Below are 23837 nucleotides of genomic sequence, written 5' to 3' on the forward strand. Positions count from 1 at the left end.
GAACAGAGAAAACTCGGTTAATAGCATAAGAAACAAGATTCTTGCCCAGATGTCACTGTTTAGTGTATCTGTACTTACCACAAACCAGATCTGGAATCAGACAAACCAGACTGAATGTCTCGGGACCAATCATCAAATTGTTCCTGTTCATACAGTTTAAACTGGTCTAAGAGATCTTCAGCACTTCGATGGAAAGATCGGAATCCTGACAAGTCAGATAAAAGAGCCTCTGCCATCTTGATAGTATCATCCACCTTAAAAAGCCACATCACAAGAATATTACAAGAATATATTAATACTTACTACAAAATTGGCATAAAATGAACCACCTTCTCTGATGTGTGATTCAGAAATTACTTTCCCATCCACCTATAAACAGTAGGAGAGAAGATTTGCCAGGAAAGGTGAGAAGATCAACCCCCACTTTGCTTCTGACTTGTACAACTCAGAATAGCCAAACACAGATGTAACGCATACGAGGCCTAATCGGAAGGGTGAGACCCCCACGAACTCAGCGACGCTCCTACACATGTGCAGCAATAATGTGGTCCTTTGCTTAGTGCTCTGGTGAAGAGCTCACACATATCTGCCAATCTGAAGGGCAATTAGGGGAAAGAAATGTCTTTCTTCCACAACTGTACACAGAACATGATCTAGCACTTTGGAAAGCTGACTGACAAAATTGGGTAGACTATTTCAGAAAACAGAACATCAAAAACACAACCTTGAATAAGTAGAACTCTCCAACATAGACACTCTATGTCTGCTTGCTCTTAATCACAGACCATAACCAATGAACATCCATTATGTGAGTCAGATAGAAGACACTGTACATAAGAATCTTAGATCAATTTTGATAATACCAAAATATTAAAAGAGTAGCTGTTAAATCCATAAATTGCTGACCCTAATCTTAGGCAGTGTCATAATTACATTTCATTTCACCTTTCCTTTAATTTCCTTTCAACCTAGAATGATTTACCTACATAAACATACTTGCTGATAGAGTTTGCAACTACAAAGATTTTGCAGTGATAATCTCAAAGGATTAAAAAAAACCCTTTGAAAATATATAAAAGATGATTTCCTCTTCAATATTTTCTTAAGAAGGCACTTTACGTGGAACTGCACCTGAATGATAAAGGATGTGCTAGTTATCTCTACATAAAAAATGAGTGGACCATTCAAACCTCCTCTGTACACTTTTTTAGAATTCTACACTTCACATGAAAATTAGATGGAAATGCCAAAGAAAGCAGAGAATTTTTTTTTTCATTTTTTCACTAGAGTTCTAGAGTGCCTTCCATATTAATTTAGCACATTTTACAATTAGTGTTCTTCAACATCTATTAAAACTAATACCTTCAGTTCCAACTGGCGAACCCAAACTATATTATTAACAACTTCCGAAAGGTTTTTGCCAGAAAGCGGTCCAGATGCTTCACCAGGAACTCCTCGGCATCGATTCTCAAAGTCTAACCGAAAATCTGTAAAATTTAAATAAATCAAATAAATGATTATACACATTCAGTCAAGATTTCCTACGTGCCTTCTGTGCACCAAGTACTAAGTGAAAGGTTGTGGACAGACAAATTCTAAGGCTTGGTTGTTTACCTTCAGGGACTTTACCATGTATCAAATGAGACAGAAGAAAATAACTAATTTTTAAAATCTGTAATTTATACCAAATGTAGTAAATTAATCTTCAGCATATAATGTTATATAGTCCTAATCCTAAATGTTATACAAGAAAAAGTAACCTACAAAAATATTTTCTCAAGCAAACACTATAATCTCTCATAAACTTTTACCTTTAACTGAGTCCACAAGTCTTGCCAGTAAAGTTTCTCTTTCTAACATCAATTCTTTACTTATAATTGGACGCTTCACCAACTCTTTATATTTCAGAAATGCTTGAAGAAGCTAACATAAAATAAAAAAGTACATGTTCATCCTAAATCGATCAACTTGGTAAATACATAAATATCTCCCAAAATAGCTTAAGGGAAATAGTAAAAATAAAATATGTCAATATTTTACCTGCTGTGGACTATCCTGAATTTCTGAAATATAATTTTTCAACTTTCCTGCTATTTTTTGTTCCGCAGGTGCAATAATTTTTTCATATTGAGACACTGCAGCTTTCCATAAAGGCTAAACAAATTAATATTATTAGACTTTTAATATTTTCAATACTTGCCTTTGAGAAGAACAATACAAACAGAAAGTTATAAAGACAAAAACATATATATTCAACCTCAGTATATGGATTCAGGCCAGTAAAAGGTTCAAATACTCGAGTCAGGCATATGATCTTCTCTTCACTGGTAGGTAAAAAATAAAGAAGCTTCTCATGAATTGTTCTAACAGCCAAAACCTAAAACATAAAATATTAAAACAAATTTATTTAAATTGATAAATCTGCACAAATAGGTCTAGAGTCTACATGTATTTGGCAAGAGTTTCTTTAAACTAGGTTCACTGAAATGAATACAACAAACCGTAATCTTGAGAATTACTACTCATCAATAGTCAAAGTGGTGCTCAAAGACGTCATTACATCACAACACTACTGTCAATTAATGTGTTCAAACCTGGTGAAAACACACAAAATCTAAATACAGTTAAGCTATGTTTAAAGTTCATTTAAGTAACGTTTTAGAGTCCTTAATTCAGTAAAAAGAACTTCTGATTTTCATTATTCTGCATTAAATTGCACCTCTAACAATGAAATAATATGTTAACAACCCTATTATGTATAACTTACAAATAGCTGGGAAACAAACTGTTGTATTTTGTATTTAAAACTTCCACCAAGAGTGGCACCTGCCTGACACAGTTGGTAGAGCAGGCGGCACTTAATATCAGGGTCGTGAGTTCAAGCCCCATGTTGGGTGTACAGCCTACTTTAAAAAAAAAATGTGTATAGTTTAAATGAATAAAATGTGTGGTATTTCAATTTAAAAATAAATAAAATTTCCAACAATTAAAAGGCAATCAAAAAGGTTAAGTAAAAACACTCTAACCTTTCATTTGAGATGGAAAGAGGAGTATATACTATTGATTCTTTTCTTGCTAAAAACAAAAATACCAATGTAACAACCCTGTCTACTGAGAAGGCCTAAAAGCATTGATAACTAAGTTATCAATGGCAATATTTTCCCAACCAGATTGTTGCTGCTAAATACCATTTTCCACTAAAAGGAACCAGGCTCTTGAGAGAAATGACTAGTTCCAGGAGTGAGGCAGAAAATGTCCAAGATGGGCTGGTACATTTTGGGGGGTGGGGGGCTAAAAGTAAGGAAGTTGTCAAAAAATACTGGATTCATGTCAAAATAACACAAGAGCCAACTTAAATGGGCATTCACTGCCCAAAGATGGAATAATTTGAGGATAATAACAATAACCATAATAGACTGAAACTCATAAAATATAAAAACTCATGGCTTCGTAATGATACTAACGAGAAAACATTTTATTAATTGCCTATGGAACTTACTATGAAACTAACTTATTGTTCACTGTTCTAACAAGTGATAAATCAAAGAAAAAAGGTAATTGTGTCTACTGCCATTCACAGTAACTAAAAAACTGATGACAAAAAGTTCTTCCGTCATTAAGAGAAACACAGAAAGAACAACAGAACTGGAGAATCTATGTCACAACTGCTCACGATCATCAGTGGCTGGTAAGTCACTTAGAAGAGTTGAAGGAAGAGCATCATAAGGAGAGCCAAGAGCAAACTGACCTCCCTGCCAGTAGGAAACTGAGGCTGTGTGCCTCCTGATGTATCGGGTAGGAATCACACAGCAGCACCTGTGAAGCAGCTGGATTCAAGTAAACTAACTATAAAGATTTTCTGAAACAATCAGGACAACTGAACATTGGTTAAATACAAAATGATACTAGGAAAATATTGTCATTTTGTTGAGTGTGATGGTGGTACTGTGGTTGTTTTCAGGGTGTAAGTATACGATTTCTTGCCTTGGCTTTAAAAATACTCCAAAAAAAGGGAAGGTGGGAGACAAAGATGGAACAGAAACTGAGTAATGCCAGTGGCTGTTGAGATCAAGTGGCGTATACACGGGCATTTGTTACACTATTTCACTTTTGTGCATGTTTCAAATTTTTCATAATGAAAAAGGTTTTAAAAAAAATCCCCAAGGAACTATGAGCACAAAGGGGGAAAAGTCAGCTTTGCAATCTTTGCATATTCCCATTTTGCTAGCCCCTCAAGCTAAATGCTTAAGTTCTATACTGAAACTTGTAACCTATGTAAATTAAACAGTTCTTCCAACAGTATTTCCACTGAATACTCCCTGAAAAGCTGTCCCTGCTTCATAACAATTTAAATAGCCAAGGGAATGTCTGAGAACTTCTATACCTGGACGGGGAGCTGATTATCTTTTTCACAACAGAGGAGTACAAAACAGAAGTTCACAACTTACAAGGTGAACAGTCACACACCGAAGAAAAAGCAAGCAGGTGGAAACTAGCAGCTAGTTGGGCACCAGTCACATGACTGCCAAAAATTATCTCACATGAACTTTAATTCTTATTCTTTCCCCAAAACATAAGTAACTCCTATCAGATGTGTACTACTTACTAATTATAAAATATATTCACAAACAGGTTTGAACCTCCTTCATACTTATGTCAAAGACCCAAGTAATCAAATGATACCTCTTCAAGGCGTTTGCCAAGTTTGTCAAGTGTTTCAGGGAAGTATTTCTCATTTTTCCATGGATGAGGGACATAGCGCTGCCACGCCTGACCTGTTAGGTGATTACAGGCGGCCACCCACTGTTCACAAATTGAAATACCAGCTTTCAGATTGTCTTTCACGAGATGATAAGGATCTTCCCACAGATTCAAAGTTCCCAACTTTTTCTGAACAAATCTTCCAAATGAACCACCTAATCAAAGAGAAAGCAAATTGTTTAATGGAAATGTGTTTTTACTGAATAATTACAGAATACATGCTTATGATAAAAATATACAAATTAGCAAACTAAGGATCTATGAAATACTATATGCATATCCTTAGGCTCAAAACATATTTTTCAAAACACATGCACATAATTTCTTTGTATTTTCGCATCTTTCAAGGTATTATGTGCATCTCTCGAGTGCAAAAATACATATAATTTTTCAAAAGGCTACACTACTGTATGGAAGTAGCATTATATAACCAATTCTCAATCGCTATGTCTCTACTCCTACATTACAAACAATGCAGCAATAACTATCCTTATACATATACCTTTATGTACTTGTCTAATATTTCCCAAGAATAATAAAGAGAATGGTATTTTCTAGGTCAAAAAGTATATGCACTTTAATACTAACAAGTAAACCAATACATACTAAAGACTTTTGAGACCGTTACAAAATAAAGTTTAAATTAATACATGTATAGGGACTAAAAATCTATGTAAATTTACTTGCATTAATGGTCAAAGAATTTGACACATATGATTTAAATTAACCAACTATATACAAATTTATATTTAAATAATCCGGTATGATTTGCTCTAAGCATTACTCTAAGCAACAATTATTACATTAAGGAGCATTTTCAGTAAGGGCTTGAAGGAAAAACTAGAAAAACAAAGTAGAACAGGCTTCCAAAGTTTCAAAAGTTTGCTTCTTTAACAGTACCTATGATATCTAAGAGATGTAACATTCGTGACTCAGGATAGTGATCATGTTCTGTTTGTCTCCACACATCATCTACAACATCCCGAGTGGTCTCCACCAAGTCAACTACCTCCAATAAGGAAAGACCATCCAAGTTATAAAATTCCTAAAACCAAAAGGCATTCATTTTTAAACATAATGATAACTTTACTTTCGTCAATAGAGTCAACTTGTTTCCAGACTTTTCAATTGCTACACTTCTAACACCTGCGATATCATTTCCTCTTCCTTTTTCTACCAGAGAATGTGTTACTTCTTTATGCAAATACCCTATAAGTTCCTTTACAAACATAAATTTCAGGAAAGCCAGAAGAAAACATAAGAATTGCAAAGTCCATTCATGTTTGCCCTTGACCTAATTTTCTTGAAGTCTGGATTCATTTCTTGCAGCTCCTGAAAGGAGGCGGTTCTAATGCCAGACAGACATTACCCACACTAGCTCCCGTATGTCGTCACTCATGGACTGCACTGCATGTTACCCGTAATGCAATCACAGCTCAAGGTTTGTGATTTTACATTCCATCATTATGACCAAAAAAAGTTTAAACTTTTCAAACATTTCATTAAAATGATACTATTGAAATAATACTGGGAACAAATAAAAAATTACTATTTACTTATTTTGAAAAGAATAGACTTTTTTGTAACCATATTCAAAGTGGTCACATATTTAACCTCTAGGAATATTTCAAAGAATAATCAATCAAGTATAAAACTAAGACTTTTCATATTTGGGATTACTTCGAAATGCTAACTTGAATAAACTGAACATTCCTTCAAAAGAACATATTACCTCCGTGTAGATGAACCTCTGTTAGTACATTAGGCTTTTGCTTTTCCCTATGTACCTGCAGAAAAGCAATTATGTTTTTGAGAAAAATATTTACTAGAGATTAGAATCTAACTTTCTTAAAAGTTTCGGTTTTTAAGTTGTATGCACATTAAGTGCACACTTCAAGGAAACCCTGTTATGTATTAAGGATATTTTTTGTTTACAACCATCAAGTAATAATGTCAAAACAAAGGTAAATCTAATGAAAACTGAATCCTAAAGTACTTTTATCAAAAGTCTGAAACATAACTATATAGGAATCACATACTCTTGCAATTGTTTCAAGTATTTCTTTAAAATAACTGGCTCTTTCTTTATTAATCTGTTTATTTCCACGATGAGCTTGTTCTACCCAAAACTGGAACTCATCACTTGGTGTTAGAATACCTGAAAAGGCGAGAAGGAAAAAAAGAAATATCAGTACAAAATGAAAAGCCAGGAAATTATCTGGTTCATTTGATTTTGCCTATTTCCTGTGCTCATGAAGCTGTACGGAAAATCAGCCTTACAATTTCTATCGACAGAAAGTTCTTCCTTAAATCCACTAAGAACAACTAACAGTACACCAAATGTATACTTCACAGGTTTGTCGCTCAGTATGTTTCCCATATGTTTTTGTATATCATCCGTCTCTACACGGTCAGTCTACACCTTCTACCTGGAAGGTTGCTTCTCCAACACAAGGCTTTCCATCACGATTCATGCTCGGGAATACCATCCAAATTAGAAATGATGACAATTTAATCAATCAACGCCCCCAATTTAATTTCAAAATATAAGCAAATTAAAATAATTTTTTGTTTCAATTTGTTTTTATATTTCCCAGTGAATTGGACAATTTCTAGTTGCTTAATCACATGCTGGAAAAGTGCACTGTTCTTTCTGGGTCTATGGTATTCAAAAAGCATCTGATTTACTGTTCAAAAAAGTATAAAACTGTATCCAATATTGTAAAATAATGATTAGTGTAGGTCATTCACTTCATATTAATTGTTCACATAAGTAATATTTATAGCTAGAATAAAATTATAATTAGCTTCAGATAAAATGCATTTTTAAAATAAAAATCAATTATCTTTGCAAAGTAGACAATTAGGGTCAGTCCTCCTTATTCATGGATACGGATTTATGAATTCATCCATTTCCTAACATTTATTTTGTAATCTAAAATCAATGCTTGCAATGCTTTCATGGTCATCCACAGACATGCACAGAGCAATGAAAAATTGGGAGCTGCCCCGCACACACGTTCCCAGGCTGAACAAGGTAACACTGCCTTTCTGTTTCCTATCTCCTACCATAAACAAGTATCCTTTCTGTAACCCATTCAGCTGGATGTTTTCCTCATTTTTTGTGCTTTTTATTGGTCATTTCTCTGTTTAAAATGGCTCCCAAGCATAGTGCTGAAGTGCTTCCAGTGTTGCCAAGGACAAGAACACTGTGATGTGACCTCCACAGAGAGGATACTTGTATCAGGGATGTTTCCTTCATGCATGAGGTACAGTGCTGCTGGCCATGAGGCCTATGTTAAGTAATCAACAATCTATATTAAAAAAGTATTAATTATATTAAAACAGAAACACATGTAAAATATTATACTAAAAACAGAAACATACATAAAATAGGGTTACATGTTGAGAAGTCGATAAAAATGTTACAACCAGAGGCTCACAGGAACCTAACTGTTTTTCCCCTAGGACCAAGAGTTTAGTATTTACTAATTCAATATTCACAGTGAGTTTACAGAACATAACTACTGCAAATAATGAGAGACAACTATATTCTATGTCCATGAATTGCACATTGTTAAAGATTACATTTTCTTCCTCTCAAAATCCATGTAAATCTATTCATTTAAAAGGCTGAAGCTCAGAGAAGATCCAAAAGTGTGGAAATAAATCTGTGAAAAAATATTTTAATTTACTAAGGTACTAATAAGAAAACTGTTTTGACTTTCTTTCATTAAGCTACGGTTCCATACCTCGTGTATCATCTTCCTTAAATTTCAATTTTGATGAGTTAATGTCTGATCTTCGTAGAACTATACCCAAACCAGTTTCTAGTTCACTCAAAAGATTCTGAAGTTTGGGATCAAAGTTTCTGCTCCATTCCTGATCCTAAAGAAAAACAGACAAGAGCAAACATTGATCAAAAGTTTTCCAATCAAACTGGCTTCCTTAAAATACTGTTGAGAGAAAGAAGTCGAAATACACCTGTGTCACTCAAAGCCTGCCACTGCCCTCTGTCTCATAAGGGAGGAAAAAAAGGCCTTTCAACAGTTAAAACTTTATAAAATAATTTACTATATAGCAACTTAAGAGCTGATGTGGATTACATTTATCTCTTTCTCCCATTTCTCTATTTGTCCACAAAGCTGACTTTAATTTTTTTATAATTTTTATAACATTTAAAAAACAAATACTAATGACATTAACAGCAAATATTTATCTTTGTTTATAAAGACATTTATACAAATACCTAGCTTAAAAAAAAATGACCATACACCTCCTTTAATTTACCTACCTTTAACAACATTGGTGCAAATATTTGCCGTACTGCTTGGTAAAGAGAATTTATAGGGGATTCTAACATAGATGAAACAAGAATGTTATTATGTAGATTCTGATCAGTAATTACTTCAGGTCGCAGCTTGAAAAACACCAGCACTTTATCTTTTGTGTCAGCAAAATCAATCTAAGTGATAAACAAATGATTTTTATGTTACTTTCATGAAACTATTTGAAAGAAATGTTCCCCTAAAACTGTTCTATTACTGTATTTTTTATCCCTTGGAAAAAATAGTTACTTTAAAATAATCACAGTATATTACAACCAATCTATCTCTGCTCCTTAAGAGCATCTGGGTTTTAAAATGTATCCCCACTTATAAGTGACTGTATCCTAAAGCTACTGTGACAAGTAGCTTATAAACAGAAAGTACTATATAAATATTGTGGACATATACTGCTAACCACTCCACTCCAACCAGACTTAATACTACAGATCAAAGTTGTGTGCCCCAGGTACAAACTGATTAGCAGTATAGGTCGCCACTCTATTCCAAAAAGCCTAAATCAAGGATGTTCATTACCCTCTTACCTGAAACTAGCATTTTAAAAGGTGTTTAAGTCATATTTAAACTCAAAGCTACCAAAACAGACTTAAGTTGCCTATCTCTTAGGTTTATCTTTATTTATCTGAGTAAAAAAATTTTTCTTTAAAGTATTTGAGCATCAAACTTTTTCATTTAAGTTGTATAACTAGAATATTTAAAGTTGGAACTGGATGAGCTAAATTGGAAGTCACTAAAGCAATCATGTGTAAAATAGGTCAGTTCACAGTAATTAGTTCATTAGCGGAAAAATGTATTACCCAAAAGAAGTTTTTGCATTATGTATGCATTTTCACAGTTGCTCTCATTTCTTTTTCCAGAAAGAGAAGTATATGTATTAAAAAGCTTTCAAACAAGTTCACTGCTGTGCATGAAAACCCCTTAAGGATGAGTGAGATTTCATGCTCCTTTCTTTTACCCTAATCATATTTTTTAGGCACAAGGAGGGAACTGGCATTTACTCAAACTCTGCATTTCTCAAACTGTCATTTGCATACACTAAAATTCTATCGCTAGTATGATCATTTTATTCCAATTACAAGCGAGAAAAACAAGCTACAGATACGTAGATTTGAAAAATTCACTCTTTAGATGTTAAATAGTACATACCCCTGTACTCTCTTCCTCCCACCTACCTGAAGAAAGAATATTCAGAAAATATACATTTTATCATTTGAAAACAGTAACCACAGTCACTGGCAAAGGCTCCCTGGCCATCAGTCAGGATGATGAGTTTTGTCCTAAGCAAAGTCAGAGCTAAAGCAAAGGATCGGTTGACTACAGCTGCTCCTCATTCCCAAGAAAAGGGAAACAGAACCAGCACTCCCAGCTGCCTCTCCTGCCAGTTTCCCTATCAGTGACAACTACGATTTTCCCTTAACTGACGCAATTTTGATAGCTATTAATTCAGAGTACAAAGATTTTATTTTTTGAGGCTGTAAAATAACTCTAACACCTACTGGGATCCATCAGGCATCAGCCTACCACAACCTACTGCCTGTTTTTGTACAGCCCACAAGCTAGGTTTTTAAAAAATGAAACAGGGGCGCCTGGCTGGCTCAGTCGAGAGAGCTTGCTATTCTTGATCTGGGGGTTGTGGGTTCGAGCCCCACGTTGGGTGTGGAGATTACTTAAAAATAAAATCTTTAAAAAAAAATCAAAATAACATTTCGTGACAAATAAAAATTACATGAAATTCAATTGTCAGTGCCCATAAATAAAGTTTGTTTTTTTATAAAGATTTTTTAATTTATTTATTTGACAGAGACAGCGAGAGCAGGAACACAAGCAGTGGGAGTGGGAGAGGGAGAAGCAGGCTTCCCGCCGAGGAGGGAGCCCGATGTGGGACTCGATCCCAGGACCCGGGGATCATGACCTGAGCCGAAGGCAGACGCTTAACTGACTGAGCCACCCAGGTGCCCCCATAAATAAAGTTTATTAGAACACAATCATATTCATTTAAACATTATCTAGGACTGCTTCCATAACACAACAGCAGAGCTGTAGCTTCAACAGAGACCTTACCGCCTACAAAGCCTAAAATATGTATCATCTGGCCCATCACAGAAAAGGTTTGCCAACCTCTTTCCTAAAGCATAAACCAGATCGCATCTGTCTTGTTTAAGATTACCAATGGACTTTCTGTTTCAACCTAAATGGGGTCCAAGGTTCTAGATGATTAGTCCATGTTGTCATCTTCCACACTCTCCAGTCATCCATTAAACTTCTGCAATCGCTGATTTTTTTTGCCTGGCCCTTGAAATCTAAGTGAGACCAGCTCAGGGCCTTGGTGCTTATCTTCTGCTTAGAACACTCTTCCTCTAAATCTTCTGTCTGCCTACAGCTCATCAACCAAATCTCACTTCAAAGCTCACTAATCCAGACAGGTAGTCCCTCCCCCTCCATTTTATTTTATTTTATTTTATTTTTTTTAAAGATTTATTTATTTATTTGAGAGAGAGAGAGAGTACATGAGAGGGGGGAGGGTCAGAGGGAGAAGCAGGCTCCCTTACTGAGCAGGGAGCCCGATGTGGGACTCGATCCCGGGACTCCGGGATCACGACCTGAGCCGAAGGCAGTCACTTAACCAACTGAGCCACCCAGGCGCCCATCCCCCTCCATTTTAATGCACTTCCCCAGCCCACCCCCATCAGTGCTTTAATATTACTCTATTTTGATTTTTTTTTTTTTAAGATTTTTATTTAAGAGAGAGAGAGCACAAGCAGGGGGAGCAGCAGAGGGAGAGGCAGACTCCTCCCTACTGAGCAGGGAGCCTGATGCTGAACTTGATCCCAGGATTCTGGGATCATGACCTGAGCCGAAGTCAGTCACCCAACAGACTGAGACACCCAGGCACCCTTCTATTTGGATCCTAACCGCACTTATCAATGCCCAAAATTATGTTAATTTATGTATCTGCATGCACACGTGTAGCCAATCTTTGTGCACTCAAACTCTACTCCTTGAAGACAATTTCTGCCGTACTCATAGCTTTATTGCAAGCACCCTGTACAGTGCCAGGCCCATCATAAGTACTCAATATTTATGAACTTATTAAATCATGTTGACTGTCAGACATCTACAGTACACAACAAAACACTTCAAGCATAACTCAAAGTCCGTAGTGTGGCATATGACTAAATATACATTTTGCTGGGCTCTAGTAGCAACAGCATTAGCTTGAAAGAGTTACTGCTTCAGGACACCTGAAGCATGGATGAAGTCAGGTGGCTCAGCCGCTTAAGCCTTTGCCTCAGGTGATGATCTCAGGGTTCTGGGATTGAGCCCCACATCGGGGGGGGGGGGTCCCTGCTCAGTGGGGAGTCTCCCGCTCCCTCTGCCCTTCACCCTGTTCTCGTGCTCTCTCTCACTCTCAAAAAAAAAAAAAAAAAAAAAGTTAGCACTTCCAATTTCAGTACCCAACCCAAGATACATTTTCAGCAATCCAAACCCTTCCTCATCCTGTTTTCCCTGGACTACACTCTATTTAAACTTTCAGCGGCATTTACCACAGTGTACCTTGATTTTGTAGTTTGTTGAGTGGTGTAGGTCACCTCAGGCCCCTGGAGGCGGCTCTGGAAGGCAGAGGCAGAGACCCCCATTCTGAATTCTAGCACAGTTAGAGCAGTGGAGTGGCTAGCACTTGGGAGCGACCTTTGTGCCTTACTTCCTTCTTTTGTCATAAAATGGAAATAAAGACAATCCCTCTCTACAGTGTTGTGGGTAATGATGAATGAGCCCATGCGCATGAGGGGTGCACAGCAGTGCCTGACACTGTCTTCTAAACGCACGGAGCCTACTAGCAATGCCCTGCATATGTTGAGTTCAAAATCAAAGTTTATTGAAGAGAATCAAATGACATCCAAGACTACAGATTCCTAGTGAAGGGGGTGAAGGACTCGTGGAACAAAAATGCACTCCAGGTTTGCTGTGTGTGAAGCCTCTGCTGGACCCTCGGATCCTGGCCAACAGGAGAGAAAGACGTTTTAGAATTGGTCTTTCCTGCATTTCCTGAACCCTGCAATGCCTGAGGCCACTCTTCCGTGGATCACCCGCAGGTTTCCTCACGTAAAAGCCGGGGCTGGAAACCGAACCGCTTCTTCAGCCATCCTGCCAGTGCAGGCAGCAGCGCCCAACGTCAGGGAGTCAATCACACACTGCCTCCTCCAAAAAGAATTCAAACTCTGTATTCTATCATTTCCTAAAAGATCTGAATTCCTAACCAACCTCTCCCTCGAGGCCATTTAAGCTCAGCGCACACCCCAAAAAAGATACACTACAATTTGCCTCAAAGAACCTCAGAGGGACGAGAAAAACTTTCTTGATAAGATAGAGATCTTTTTAGTTGTAGTGTTTTAAGAGCAAAGCAAAACTAGGAGAGCACAGAGGTGCTCTGCTCAGGTGCGCGGGTGCAGATCAGCACAGCGGGGGGGTGTACCCGGGGAGGGGGCCCACACCCGGGGGCTTGGGGACGAGGGAGTGCCGGCTATGGCGGGGGCCCGCGGGGGAAGTACCCCAGGGGATTCAGCCTGGGGAGGACGCCCGAAAGGGAGGATAGGAGGAGGGGAGGGCCGGCTGGGGCCCGCTGGGGGGGTCCCCGGGGGGGAGGCTGACAGGGGACTGAGGGGGTTCCCGCTCCGGGGGGGGCCGAGCGGGGGGGGTCCCCAGCGGGGAGGCCTGGGGGGTCCCTGAGGGGGGCCGCGGGGGGCCGGGCGGCGCCGGGGGTGGAGGTGGCGGCGTGCGGCGCCCGTACCGCGTTGGAGAAGGAGACGCCGGCGTCGGTGCACTGCACCCGGAGGAGCATCTGGTTGCCGTCGTCCAGGAAGTTGTTGATTTCAGGGCAGCTGTACGTCAGCGTCTGGTCCCAGGGCTCCGACACCAGTCCGAAGAAATTCTGGGTCGTGGTGAAGAGGAAGGCCTTCCGCACGTCGCCGCTGCCGCCGGCCATGGCGGCGGCCAGGACGGAGCAAGACAGCCGTCCGCCGCCGCCAACGCCCGAGCCCACCTCGGCGCATACGCGCAGCCAGCCGGCCGGCCCGCAAGCCTTCGCGGTTGCCAGCGCCGTCGCCCTGGCGACGGAGCCCGACGTCGGCGCGGCCGCGCGCGCGCCGCGGACGTTAGCGCTCGGGCACGCGCACGCACAGTCCTCGGAGGCCGGCGGCCGGCGGGAGGCCGGTGGCCTGCTGCCGCCGCCGCGGTCGTTTCCAAGGGCTTCGGGCAGGTGTTTGTCAGTCGCAAAGCCTGCCGTTTATTCTTTCTGCGGATTTCTCGTAGCGGGTTGTGGGGAGCGATCCAGGCAGTGGAGCCGCGTGCCCCGGAGTCCGGACGGCTGGGCCCTGGGGCTCCCGCTGCACCTGCAGCCGGCGGCGCCAGGCTCCGCATCTGCGAAATGGACCGGTGCCGGCCAGGTTGCCGGGCGGACCTCGAGAGATGGCTCTTTGAAGAGGCTGCTAAAGAGCAGGAGTTGAGCACAGTGTTAATTCTCTGGCTCCGTCTTCCCCCGCCCCTTTCTGTGCTGCTTCATTTCCCGCCAATCCCTTTCCCTTGTTACTTTACTACTAAAAATGCAACCGGCGGTTTTTCGTCACGACCATTACGGGAACACGCAGTCACACTTGTGAAATAACCAAAACGTACAGTGATACCTGTTAGCTTGTTTTATAACAAGCACAACCCAATACCCAGTACTGAAGAAATTCAGGAATGAAATCGGGCTGTTTCGTTTTCTTCGCCGTGGCATCACCGTAAACTACTAAACTGCTGGCCATTCATTCTGATATTCTGAATTCAAAAATCATCTAAAATTTGCTGCGTGCTGCTGGGTGCCCAGTAATGGACTAGGCCCTGGAGACATAGGCCCTGCCCTTAAAGGATTTTGTAGTCTAGTCAGGCGTCATCTTGCCTCTGGTTTGAGCCTTCATCCTAAGGAACTCAAACATAGATTTTTTTTTAATTTGCATTCAGTAACCACAGCTTCCTCGTAAAATTATATTCTCTCATCAGTGGAAAGAGTGTCTTTTTATCTGCTGAGCATCTTGAGTAAGATTTGGGGGTGAACTAAAAGTGGAACCGCTGTGAATTGTAAAGGGAAATGAATTTAAATTCATTTAAACTTGAAATAATCCACGAAGTGGGAGAGAGGAGTGCATAAATTGGGATGCTGGCCACTGGATGGGAAAAAAATCCAAACAGGAACCCAAGATGACTGGGTAGCCAAGATGGATTTTGAAAGCAAAGATGGCTAAATATGGATACAGAGATTTTTCCTCTGCAGTGGGCATTATGACCCTTAACAAAGTCTTCAGGAAAGCCACCTATACTCACAAATGCTTGGTCTAGGTGAGTTGTTTTGGTGGAAATGTGTGAAATGTTGTATTTAGCGTCCAGAACAATGTGATAAGTATGAAGGCGGCACAGGTAGGAACAGGAGTCTGGGAACAGATGAGATCCTGTGAATGTTATCCTCCCAGGAATTTTTAGGAACCCTTAGGTGGGCTTTGGACTTCCTCAAGATATGACATTTGAGTGTCCAAATATAGTGTAACTCAGACATTAAGAAACATAGAAACTCCGGGCGCCTGGGTGGCTCGGTTGGTTGGGCGACTGCCTTCGGCTCAGGTCATGGTCCTAGAGTCCCGGGATCGAGTCCTGCATCGGGCTCCCTGCTCGGCGAGGAGTCTGCTTCTCCCTCTGACCCTCTCCCCTCTCATGCTCTCTCTCCATCTCATTCTCTCTCTCAAATAAATAAATAAAATCTTCAAAAAAGAAAAAGAAACATAGAAACTCCAGTTGACACGTAAACTTAATCAGGGTAGGAATTTTGTATGTCACTGCTGGGTACCTAAAATTAGGCATAGAGTGGAAAGAAGACAGATTAGGTCTCTGTATTCATGAAGCTTCAATAAATCAGAAGGAATCTCAGATATAACTAACTTATGCAGAGCCACAGAGATAATTAGTTGTAGAACCAAGATTGATATCCAAACCCAATTGCAAACTGATCTCTAGGCACTATATCACAGTGTTAGACAGCCAGACATCCACCAGTATCTCAGTGGCTACTCTCCAGGTGTGGCCATTAACTCATTCTCCCCAGTAGGATGTAAGCAGAAGTAATGTGTCCCACTTAGAAGACGGGGTTTGAAGGAAGTGAGTGTACCTTCATCTTTTGCAAGCTGGATACGAAACAAGAAGAGATGACAACCATAAATGTGTAGGACGCGGGGCTCCCGACTCAGTGTGGAGCAGGGCCAGCAGCTGTTAAACAAGCAAGAAATAACCTTTATTGTATTTGGGCCATTTTACAGCATATGTATGTGGGTTTGTTTTTTATAGTAAGTTAAGCCAGTCTAACCAATAGAGTAATTGTTATCAGCAGTAGGGTGGCTGTTTGTTTTGTTTTGTTTCTTAATTTAATGTAGGATGTTGGCTTAGAGGTTGGTTAGCAGCTGGCATGAAAATAGGAAATATAAGCCTGAGAACAAGGGACAAAACCTTTCTGAACCAAACTTTCCTGATTTTGATCTATATTGGCATATCTCAAACATTTTGGTGTCGGGCTTTCTTTTTGCTTTAAAAAATTATTGAAGATTCCAAAAAGATTTTTTTGTGCATTATTCCTATCAATATTTACTGTAGTAGTCATGAGACCTTTTAAAACATATTCATGTATTTAAAAATGATAAGTCCATGACTTATTAACATAAATGACATGTTTTTATAAAGATAATTAATAAATCCTAGGCTCCTGGGTGGCTCAGGCAGCTAAGCCCTGACTGTTGGTTTCTACTCAGGTCTTGAGCCCAGGGTCACGAGATTGAGCCCCATGTCCGGCTCCACAGCCCAGCATGTAGTTCTCTTGTCCCTCTCCTTTCCCCTCTGCCCTTCTCCCCTTGCACTCATTCCCTCTCAAAATAAATAAAATATTTTTAAAAAATAATTATAATTCCCAACACAAACACAAATTTGGTCAGAAGACTGACGTTTCACATTCTTCATCCTGTCTCTTGCAATCAGTTGACCCACTGAAGTACCTGGAAAAACCTGGCCTCACACAGACGTGTAGTTAGAAAATGGGAAAGAACTTTAACAGCCTTTTCAGATCATTGTGAATATTACCCGTTGTTACTAAAATTCCACAAGTGGTAGTTTCTTAAAGGCTAGTTGCAGTTTGGAATCTGGAACCATATTAGTGATTCAACATTTCATACTCAGCTACATTAAAAACCATTGGTTATCTTGCACCCTGAATGGATCTTTGACCCATGCACAGTTTCCTAACATCACGCATTGGTCCTTTGGAAAATACTGGTTCACTGAGCTATGAGGATCTTCCAAATGTGGATACATTTCATTATGCAATATTTTAAAAATCACATTCATCAGTATACCACTGATCTCGTAAGTCTTTATGCCTGAAGAGGTTGTCAAGCTTACATCAGAGAATTTAAATTTTCCAAAATTCTAATTCTTGCATGCAAGTTTGGCAACAAAGAGTGTCAGTTATTTTCCCTGAAATGATAGCCTTATTTCATTCATTTTTGAGAAAAATGTCTGCCACATACCCCGTGTCTGCATAATCATAGTTTTTGTCCTTCCAGGTGAACGTGGTCTTGTATGAAACAAGCTGCTAGTTTAGACCACGACTCCAGTCACACGGGTCTTTCCTGGAAGGCAGCCATTGTGCCTTCACATGCCGCCCAAGTGCTTTGTGTGCCTTGCATTGCATCCCTCAGAACGGTGAAATGACTTGCTCTCAAGCTCTGGGATTTGGGAAAGTCGATAGTATCTACTCCTTTATGAAGGACACTGTCCTGTGCGCACACGGAGGTAAAGAACGGGTGAGGACTGGAACAGTGTTGTGCCCTGGCCTGGATCTGTGCTAGCATTCATCACAGAGTTCTACAAACTTATTGGCTGAAAGCAACACCCTGCCATCAGCGTGAGGTCCTGCCCATCAGTCATGGGAAACCGCATGCCGGGTTGTCAGCCAAGGGTCTTGTGTGACTTAGGTCAGGATGCTGGTGGGCTGAGTCGTCGGGAGCTTAGGCTCCCCTTCCCAGCTCCTATCGTGGATGCAGAATTAAATTCCTTGCAGGTGCAAGACTGCAGTCCCCATTTCTTTGCAGGCTGTCAACTGCGGTGACCTTGAGCTGGTCAAGGCCCCCACGTTCCTCACCTCTCTGTTGCAGCACCGGCGGTACACTCCCCCACACACCAGTTCAACCTTGGGTCTCCAACCTCTTGCAACAGGAAAGGCCCTATTCCCTCTCGGGGTTCACCTGATTCGACCAGGCCTGGTGGATAACCTTCTTTATTAAGTCAACTGAGTGGTAAATTCAGTATGGGAGTGACAAACCGACAAACACTAACTTCCCGGCTAATATAGCTCCTTTCTCTCTCCCTGTTCACAGGTGTCACCCCCACTCAAGGTTAGAGGGTTACACGGCATGTGGAAACCTTGCGCCAGTTGAGAATTCTGCCTTCCACAGACGCCAGTGCTTTTGCATGATCAGTGAAAATGTGTTAGCCTGTGAAAATACTGTGACCTCCCAAACCTCTGAAAAGGGCTTCAGTGTCCGCAGGGATCCACTGTTCCAAGTGATCTCTAACAGATCTGCGTCTGTTCTATGAAAGTGACTAGAGGAAAAAAGTTTGTTCTGTTCGATCCATTATGTTTGACCAAGATTGGGCAAATTACATTATCATGTTGGTTATAAAAATTGTTCCCCTTATTAAATATACTCCTTACACTGACTCAGTTTAAGGGAAAAATGCCACAGGACTGTTACAGAATTTTTCATAGTAAAGCAGTAATCCTCTAGTTACTCTTCTTAGACAGTGGGGGGCTGTGCATGACAGGTGTTTTCAGAGCCCCTTCTTCAGACTTGCCAAAAAGCATGGCATTTACAGAGTTCAGCCACCAGCACAATGAAAGATATATCCTACTAGGACATTTAATACTTACATATATTTACGCCAATAGGACAAAAGGAATTCTATTTCTTCTGACCATTCATAAGTAGTGAATGGTCGCTAGCCATTACTCCTGGCACACGGAGCCAGTCCTTCTGCAGTCAGTTGCACTGAAAATTATAGGGAGAGAGAAGGAGCTTTGTAAGCGGGGAAGTTAGTGTTTCTCAGTTTGTAACACACAGCCGAAGATAATTCTTCGGTCTGCACTTCAGTGCCCCTCTTGCCCCCATGAATCCTGGGCAGAGTAGAGGAGGTGGGGGAAGAGACCAGAAATGTGATAATGTGGGTATGATTTTCCCCAGTCTCCAGTCACAAAGAGACTCAGAAACACACATTAGAGGAGAGCAAAAAGTGTGGAGTTCCTTTCAGGTAATACTTGTGTTTCATTTAAAAAAAAAAAGACATTATGATTAAATAATTTAAATATTTTGAATCTTCTATCAAATTTTAAGTACTATTTATTGGAATGCTGGTGTTTTTCTTTTTAAACATAATATTAATGGCAAGAATTATGGGAGGTATGTCAGAGACAGTACCCTAAACCTATTCTCTTTAAAGATGAACACCAGTCTTGGGAGAAGTTATTTTTTTTAAAGATTTTATTTATTTGAGAGGGAGAGAGAGAGAGAATACGAACAGGGGGTGGAGAGGCAGAGGAAGACAGAGAAGCAGACTCCCCACTGAGCAGGAAGCCCGGATGTGGGACTCGACCCCAGGACTCTGGGATCATGACCTGAGCCAAAGACAGATGCTTAACTGAATGAGCCAGCCAGGCACCAGGGGAGAATTTTTTTTTTAAAGTATGGATGTTTTTATACTTCTTGGTAAAAATTGTATTTATTGAGCTTTGGTCTGTATTTGCTTATATACAGGTTTAATTGACAAACATCTTGGTATTGAGGGAGAAAAAACCATGTGGCAGAGCACTCACGGGCTCTGGAAGCTTCTGCCTGTCACTTCCATTCACATTGTATTAGCCAAGCAAGTCACAGGGTCACATCTAACGGCAGGGGTCAGGTAAGCACAGCTGGGCCTTGTGCATGAAAGGAGAGAAAGCAGAAGTTTGAGAGCAGTCCTAATGACGAGCACACCTCCCAGACGTCTTTCCAGTTAAGAGAAAGAGTACTGCTCGGGCTACACAAAATCACCTACCCTGTTTCCTTGTTCCGCCGTAGTAGTAATGAGCACAGTTCTCTGTAGTGGCTGCCCTTGATGACAAAGAACAGAGCCCCCAGCTGACCCTGACCGGCGTGCAGTATGAGCAAGCAAACACATGTCTTCAACGACTGAGCTCTTGGCTTCTTTGTTGCTGTGGCCTAATTGAGCCCCTCCAGACGGACCCGCCCTGTCTCACACGGAGGCCACTCCACGAATTTACGTGGCCACATGAGTTTTGGTGGCTTTATAGAATGCTGTCTTCCCTACACCAACCAAGTTAAGGGATGATCATTTGTCTGATAAAGCTAGTGCTTTTAATTTTGCCTTTCAGTGTGATCAACTATACCAGTGAAACTACTGTTTTAAGGTTCTTACTATAAAAAAAAATTCCAAACATAGTAATAGGTAGTATTTTCCTCTATAATGATGCTGATTGTTCTTTTAAATGCTTTGATGCGGCTTTCTTTCCTGTGTGCCTGACGTAGCTTACCTTTATTTGCAGGAGATAGTCTTGCTGAGACTTGTAAATGGATGCCCTGTAATATTATTTTTAAAAACACATAACCATTGATGTAAAGTGCTGAAAGGAAAACTTCTTCATACCATGGCAACTATTAATAAAAATGTCCACATAAACTGTTAGTATGAGTCTTTTATTTTCTATTTCCATTTTTATTTATGTGAAGTGATAGTTGAGTAACATGCAATTAAGCCACAGCTTTCTGCTTCACAGCCCAGCATCTTTTTTTGGATGACTTCTGTGATAAAATAACCCTCTGACATCACAGCCTGTTGCTATGAGAATAGAGCATCAAAAATTTGGTAGCATCAACTTACTCAAGAGGGTAGCTCAGGACAGATTTAAAGAAAAAGAGACCAAGTTTTTAACATATCTTTTCAGCTTGGCACCTTTAGTCCCTAAAGATGTCTAACAAATATGAAATGTGAAATTGAGACCCTTATTCCCTGAAACTAATGGAAGTTACCCCCATCACGTGTCTCATGTTCTTGCCTGGAACGGGGCCATGAAGTCAATGAATGCACATGTGGGGGCAGTTCTTTATTAGAGAAAGGAGAGGGATTTAAGATCTCCATGTGATGCAGTCCTTGCCTTTGGGTTCAAATGTGGCTCCTCGTGGTCCAGCAACGTGTAAACCAGAAAGATAGCTTATCTGGGCTTCCTGCTGGGGACACTCTGAGAGCTTGCTTATTTTAAGGCTCAAAGTCTTTTTTTAATTGGGATGTATGGTTTCTTTAACAATATAATTACCTTAAAAACTTGGCTGATATGTGCTTCTAGTTCCTGTATTGTGAATCCCACAGCTCTTTCCCATATATAATTCTCAAGAATGATTCATCTCTGCTCCCTCATGTACATGCCCCTCTCTCTCAGTGAATGATGGCTATCTGAAAGCTCTCTGAAACAGTAAGTTTGGATGCAAGGTTAAAACCCTTAATCTGATCTCTGCAGAAAGGTTGTATCACTTTTTTTGAACCGAGAGACCTTTTAGTGCCTTTGTCACTTAAAACTTTTAGGAAAAGTTATTACCTAGACCTTGGGTCTAGGAGCAGTCAGTTTTTCTAACTTTAAAAGGACCTTGATCTGTAGAATTCCTTAGTACCCTCTACCTCTTCCAGAACAGCAGCCAGTTCTCATCTGAGCTCCCCTCTTTGTTATAAGATCTTGCTAAAGGTAGATAACTGTATCCAGCACATATGACTCTGTCTCCATCTACTTCCCATAGAGTTGGGGTCTCACTAGGCTCATGGTCTACCTTCTACTTCTCACTGGGGACAGTTTTACTGGATATGTTACCAAGGTGAACTAGGGCTCTCCAGCTCACGAGCCTGCCAATCTGCTTCTTTGCTGTCTGCTGCCTACTTGTTCTGTACAAATTGTACTTTCTATATGGCAGCATCCTTCTTCCAAGCACCAACATCTGTATTCACATGGGAGTCCTTGTTCTCATTTGCCAAATATGTCTGGATTTCCCCATTCTTGGCACATAGCTGGACTGAAGTTACTCACTCTTTTTTCAGATCTGAAAATGTCTTTATTTTTTAGAAAATGGATTCCAGGAAGGTTAAAAAGCAGTACCAGAGGGTATAGGTGCAGAATTGGATGTTGTCATTCAAAGCATTAAGAATATGGCGATATACATACATGAAAAGCATCTCTTAGGTGTTTAAAACAAAAAAATGTATGTCATTCCTAACTAATTTGAGCTTTATAGCATTTCCTAGATGAGAAAAACAGTTAACATTTGAAAGTCCTGAAAACTTTTTCCTTGGCTAATTACATGAGATGATTTGCCTTTGATCAGATTCCTTCTTTTTTTTTTTTTAAAGATTTTATTTATTTATTGAGAGAGAGAGAGAGAGAGAATGAGAGATAGAAAGCACGAGAGGGAAGAGGGTCAGAGGGAGAAGCAGACTCCCTGCCGAGCAGGGAGCCCGATGCGGGACTCGATCCCGGGACTCCAGGACCACGACCCGAGCCGAAGGCTGTCGCTTAACCAACTGAGCCACCCAGGCGCCCAGATTCCTTCCTTTTTAAACATGGATAAAAGCATTACATAGGTCCACAGTTAAACAGGCAACATGTTGCAAGTTACTTCTGGTATAATGTATTCCAACAAAGCTTAGAAAAGATGTTGAGGGGGCTTTGGACTAAGTTTAATAGTCATCTCCTCTGCTGACAACTTCTTTACACGTTGGACGCAACAGTATGGCCTTTGCTGTCTTTGAAGATGGGCATGACCATTTGACTTGCTATCCTCTGAAATGTAATAAGTGATATATCACATATACACAGAAACTGTAAAAGCCAGTGTATAACTTACCACGGTTCTTTTCCAGTACTGTGGTGATCATGGAGGTGTAAGTCAAGATGGGGGTTTGATCAGCCTAGCTCCCTGAGTAGCTGGCTATGATGAGTGTAGTGATCTTGATGGTATATCATAAACAAGAAATACATTTGTGTTATAAGATAATGAGATTTTGGTGTGGTATGTTACTGTACATTGCCCTGTCCTGACATACGCACTCAAGGTATGGCAACTGGCTTAGCGTAACAGAGTTGTATTTATCCTTCGTTTGACAGTTGATTGTGATATTTGGCAGGCAGTCTTCTATGTGATGGCTCAGGCATTCTCTTCCGTGTTGTGGCTTCAGTATTCCCCAGATGACAGACTTCTCTCCAAAGTTGTTTGAACCTGGCTGAGAGATCAAGAGTGAAGCCTGGTGCAGGAGACTGTGGTGGCAATTCCCGACTGCCTAAGACAGTGGGAAGACCTCGCTGTGTCTCTGGGATAGGAGAGAATGACTTGTCGTGAGCACGGGGCACTCCGTGATGTGCAGACTTTGAGCTCCACTGGATGCTCTGACTTGCTTCTCAGGTGTGCGCAGCGCTGGCCTCCTGGGCGCGTGGTCCCTGTGGTGGCTTGCACACAGCCTTGTGCTTGGAAGGGTTCAGTGGTCGGCTCTCACAGGGCATTCAGGGAGTTTTGAACAAGGGACTCCACATTTTCATACTGCTCTGGGCCCCACAGGTTATGTAGC

General features: G+C 40.6%; 1 protein-coding gene across 1 annotated transcript in view; it reads right to left on the minus strand.

Moving 5' to 3' along the window:
* The window catches only part of LOC148161715 (cytoplasmic dynein 2 heavy chain 1-like), a 111283-nt gene extending 97089 nt beyond the window's left edge, over positions 1-14194 (minus strand). Inside the window, 11 exon segments of the mRNA XM_088020623.1 lie at positions 79-254; positions 1363-1487; positions 1812-1923; positions 2041-2154; positions 2258-2377; positions 4684-4916; positions 5662-5806; positions 6801-6919; positions 8514-8649; positions 9056-9226; positions 13897-14194. Of these exon segments, the coding sequence (XP_087876749.1) occupies positions 79-254; positions 1363-1487; positions 1812-1923; positions 2041-2154; positions 2258-2377; positions 4684-4916; positions 5662-5806; positions 6801-6919; positions 8514-8649; positions 9056-9226; positions 13897-14091 (1646 nt within the window). The 5' untranslated portion in view covers positions 14092-14194.
* Positions 14195-23837: the final 9643 nt, after the last annotated feature.

Source organism: Eumetopias jubatus, unplaced genomic scaffold (assembly GCF_037043125.1).
Source record: "Eumetopias jubatus isolate StellerSeaLion01/CBP00866 unplaced genomic scaffold, mEumJub1_p1.0 scaffold_86, whole genome shotgun sequence".
Taxonomy (NCBI): domain Eukaryota; kingdom Metazoa; phylum Chordata; class Mammalia; order Carnivora; family Otariidae; genus Eumetopias; species Eumetopias jubatus.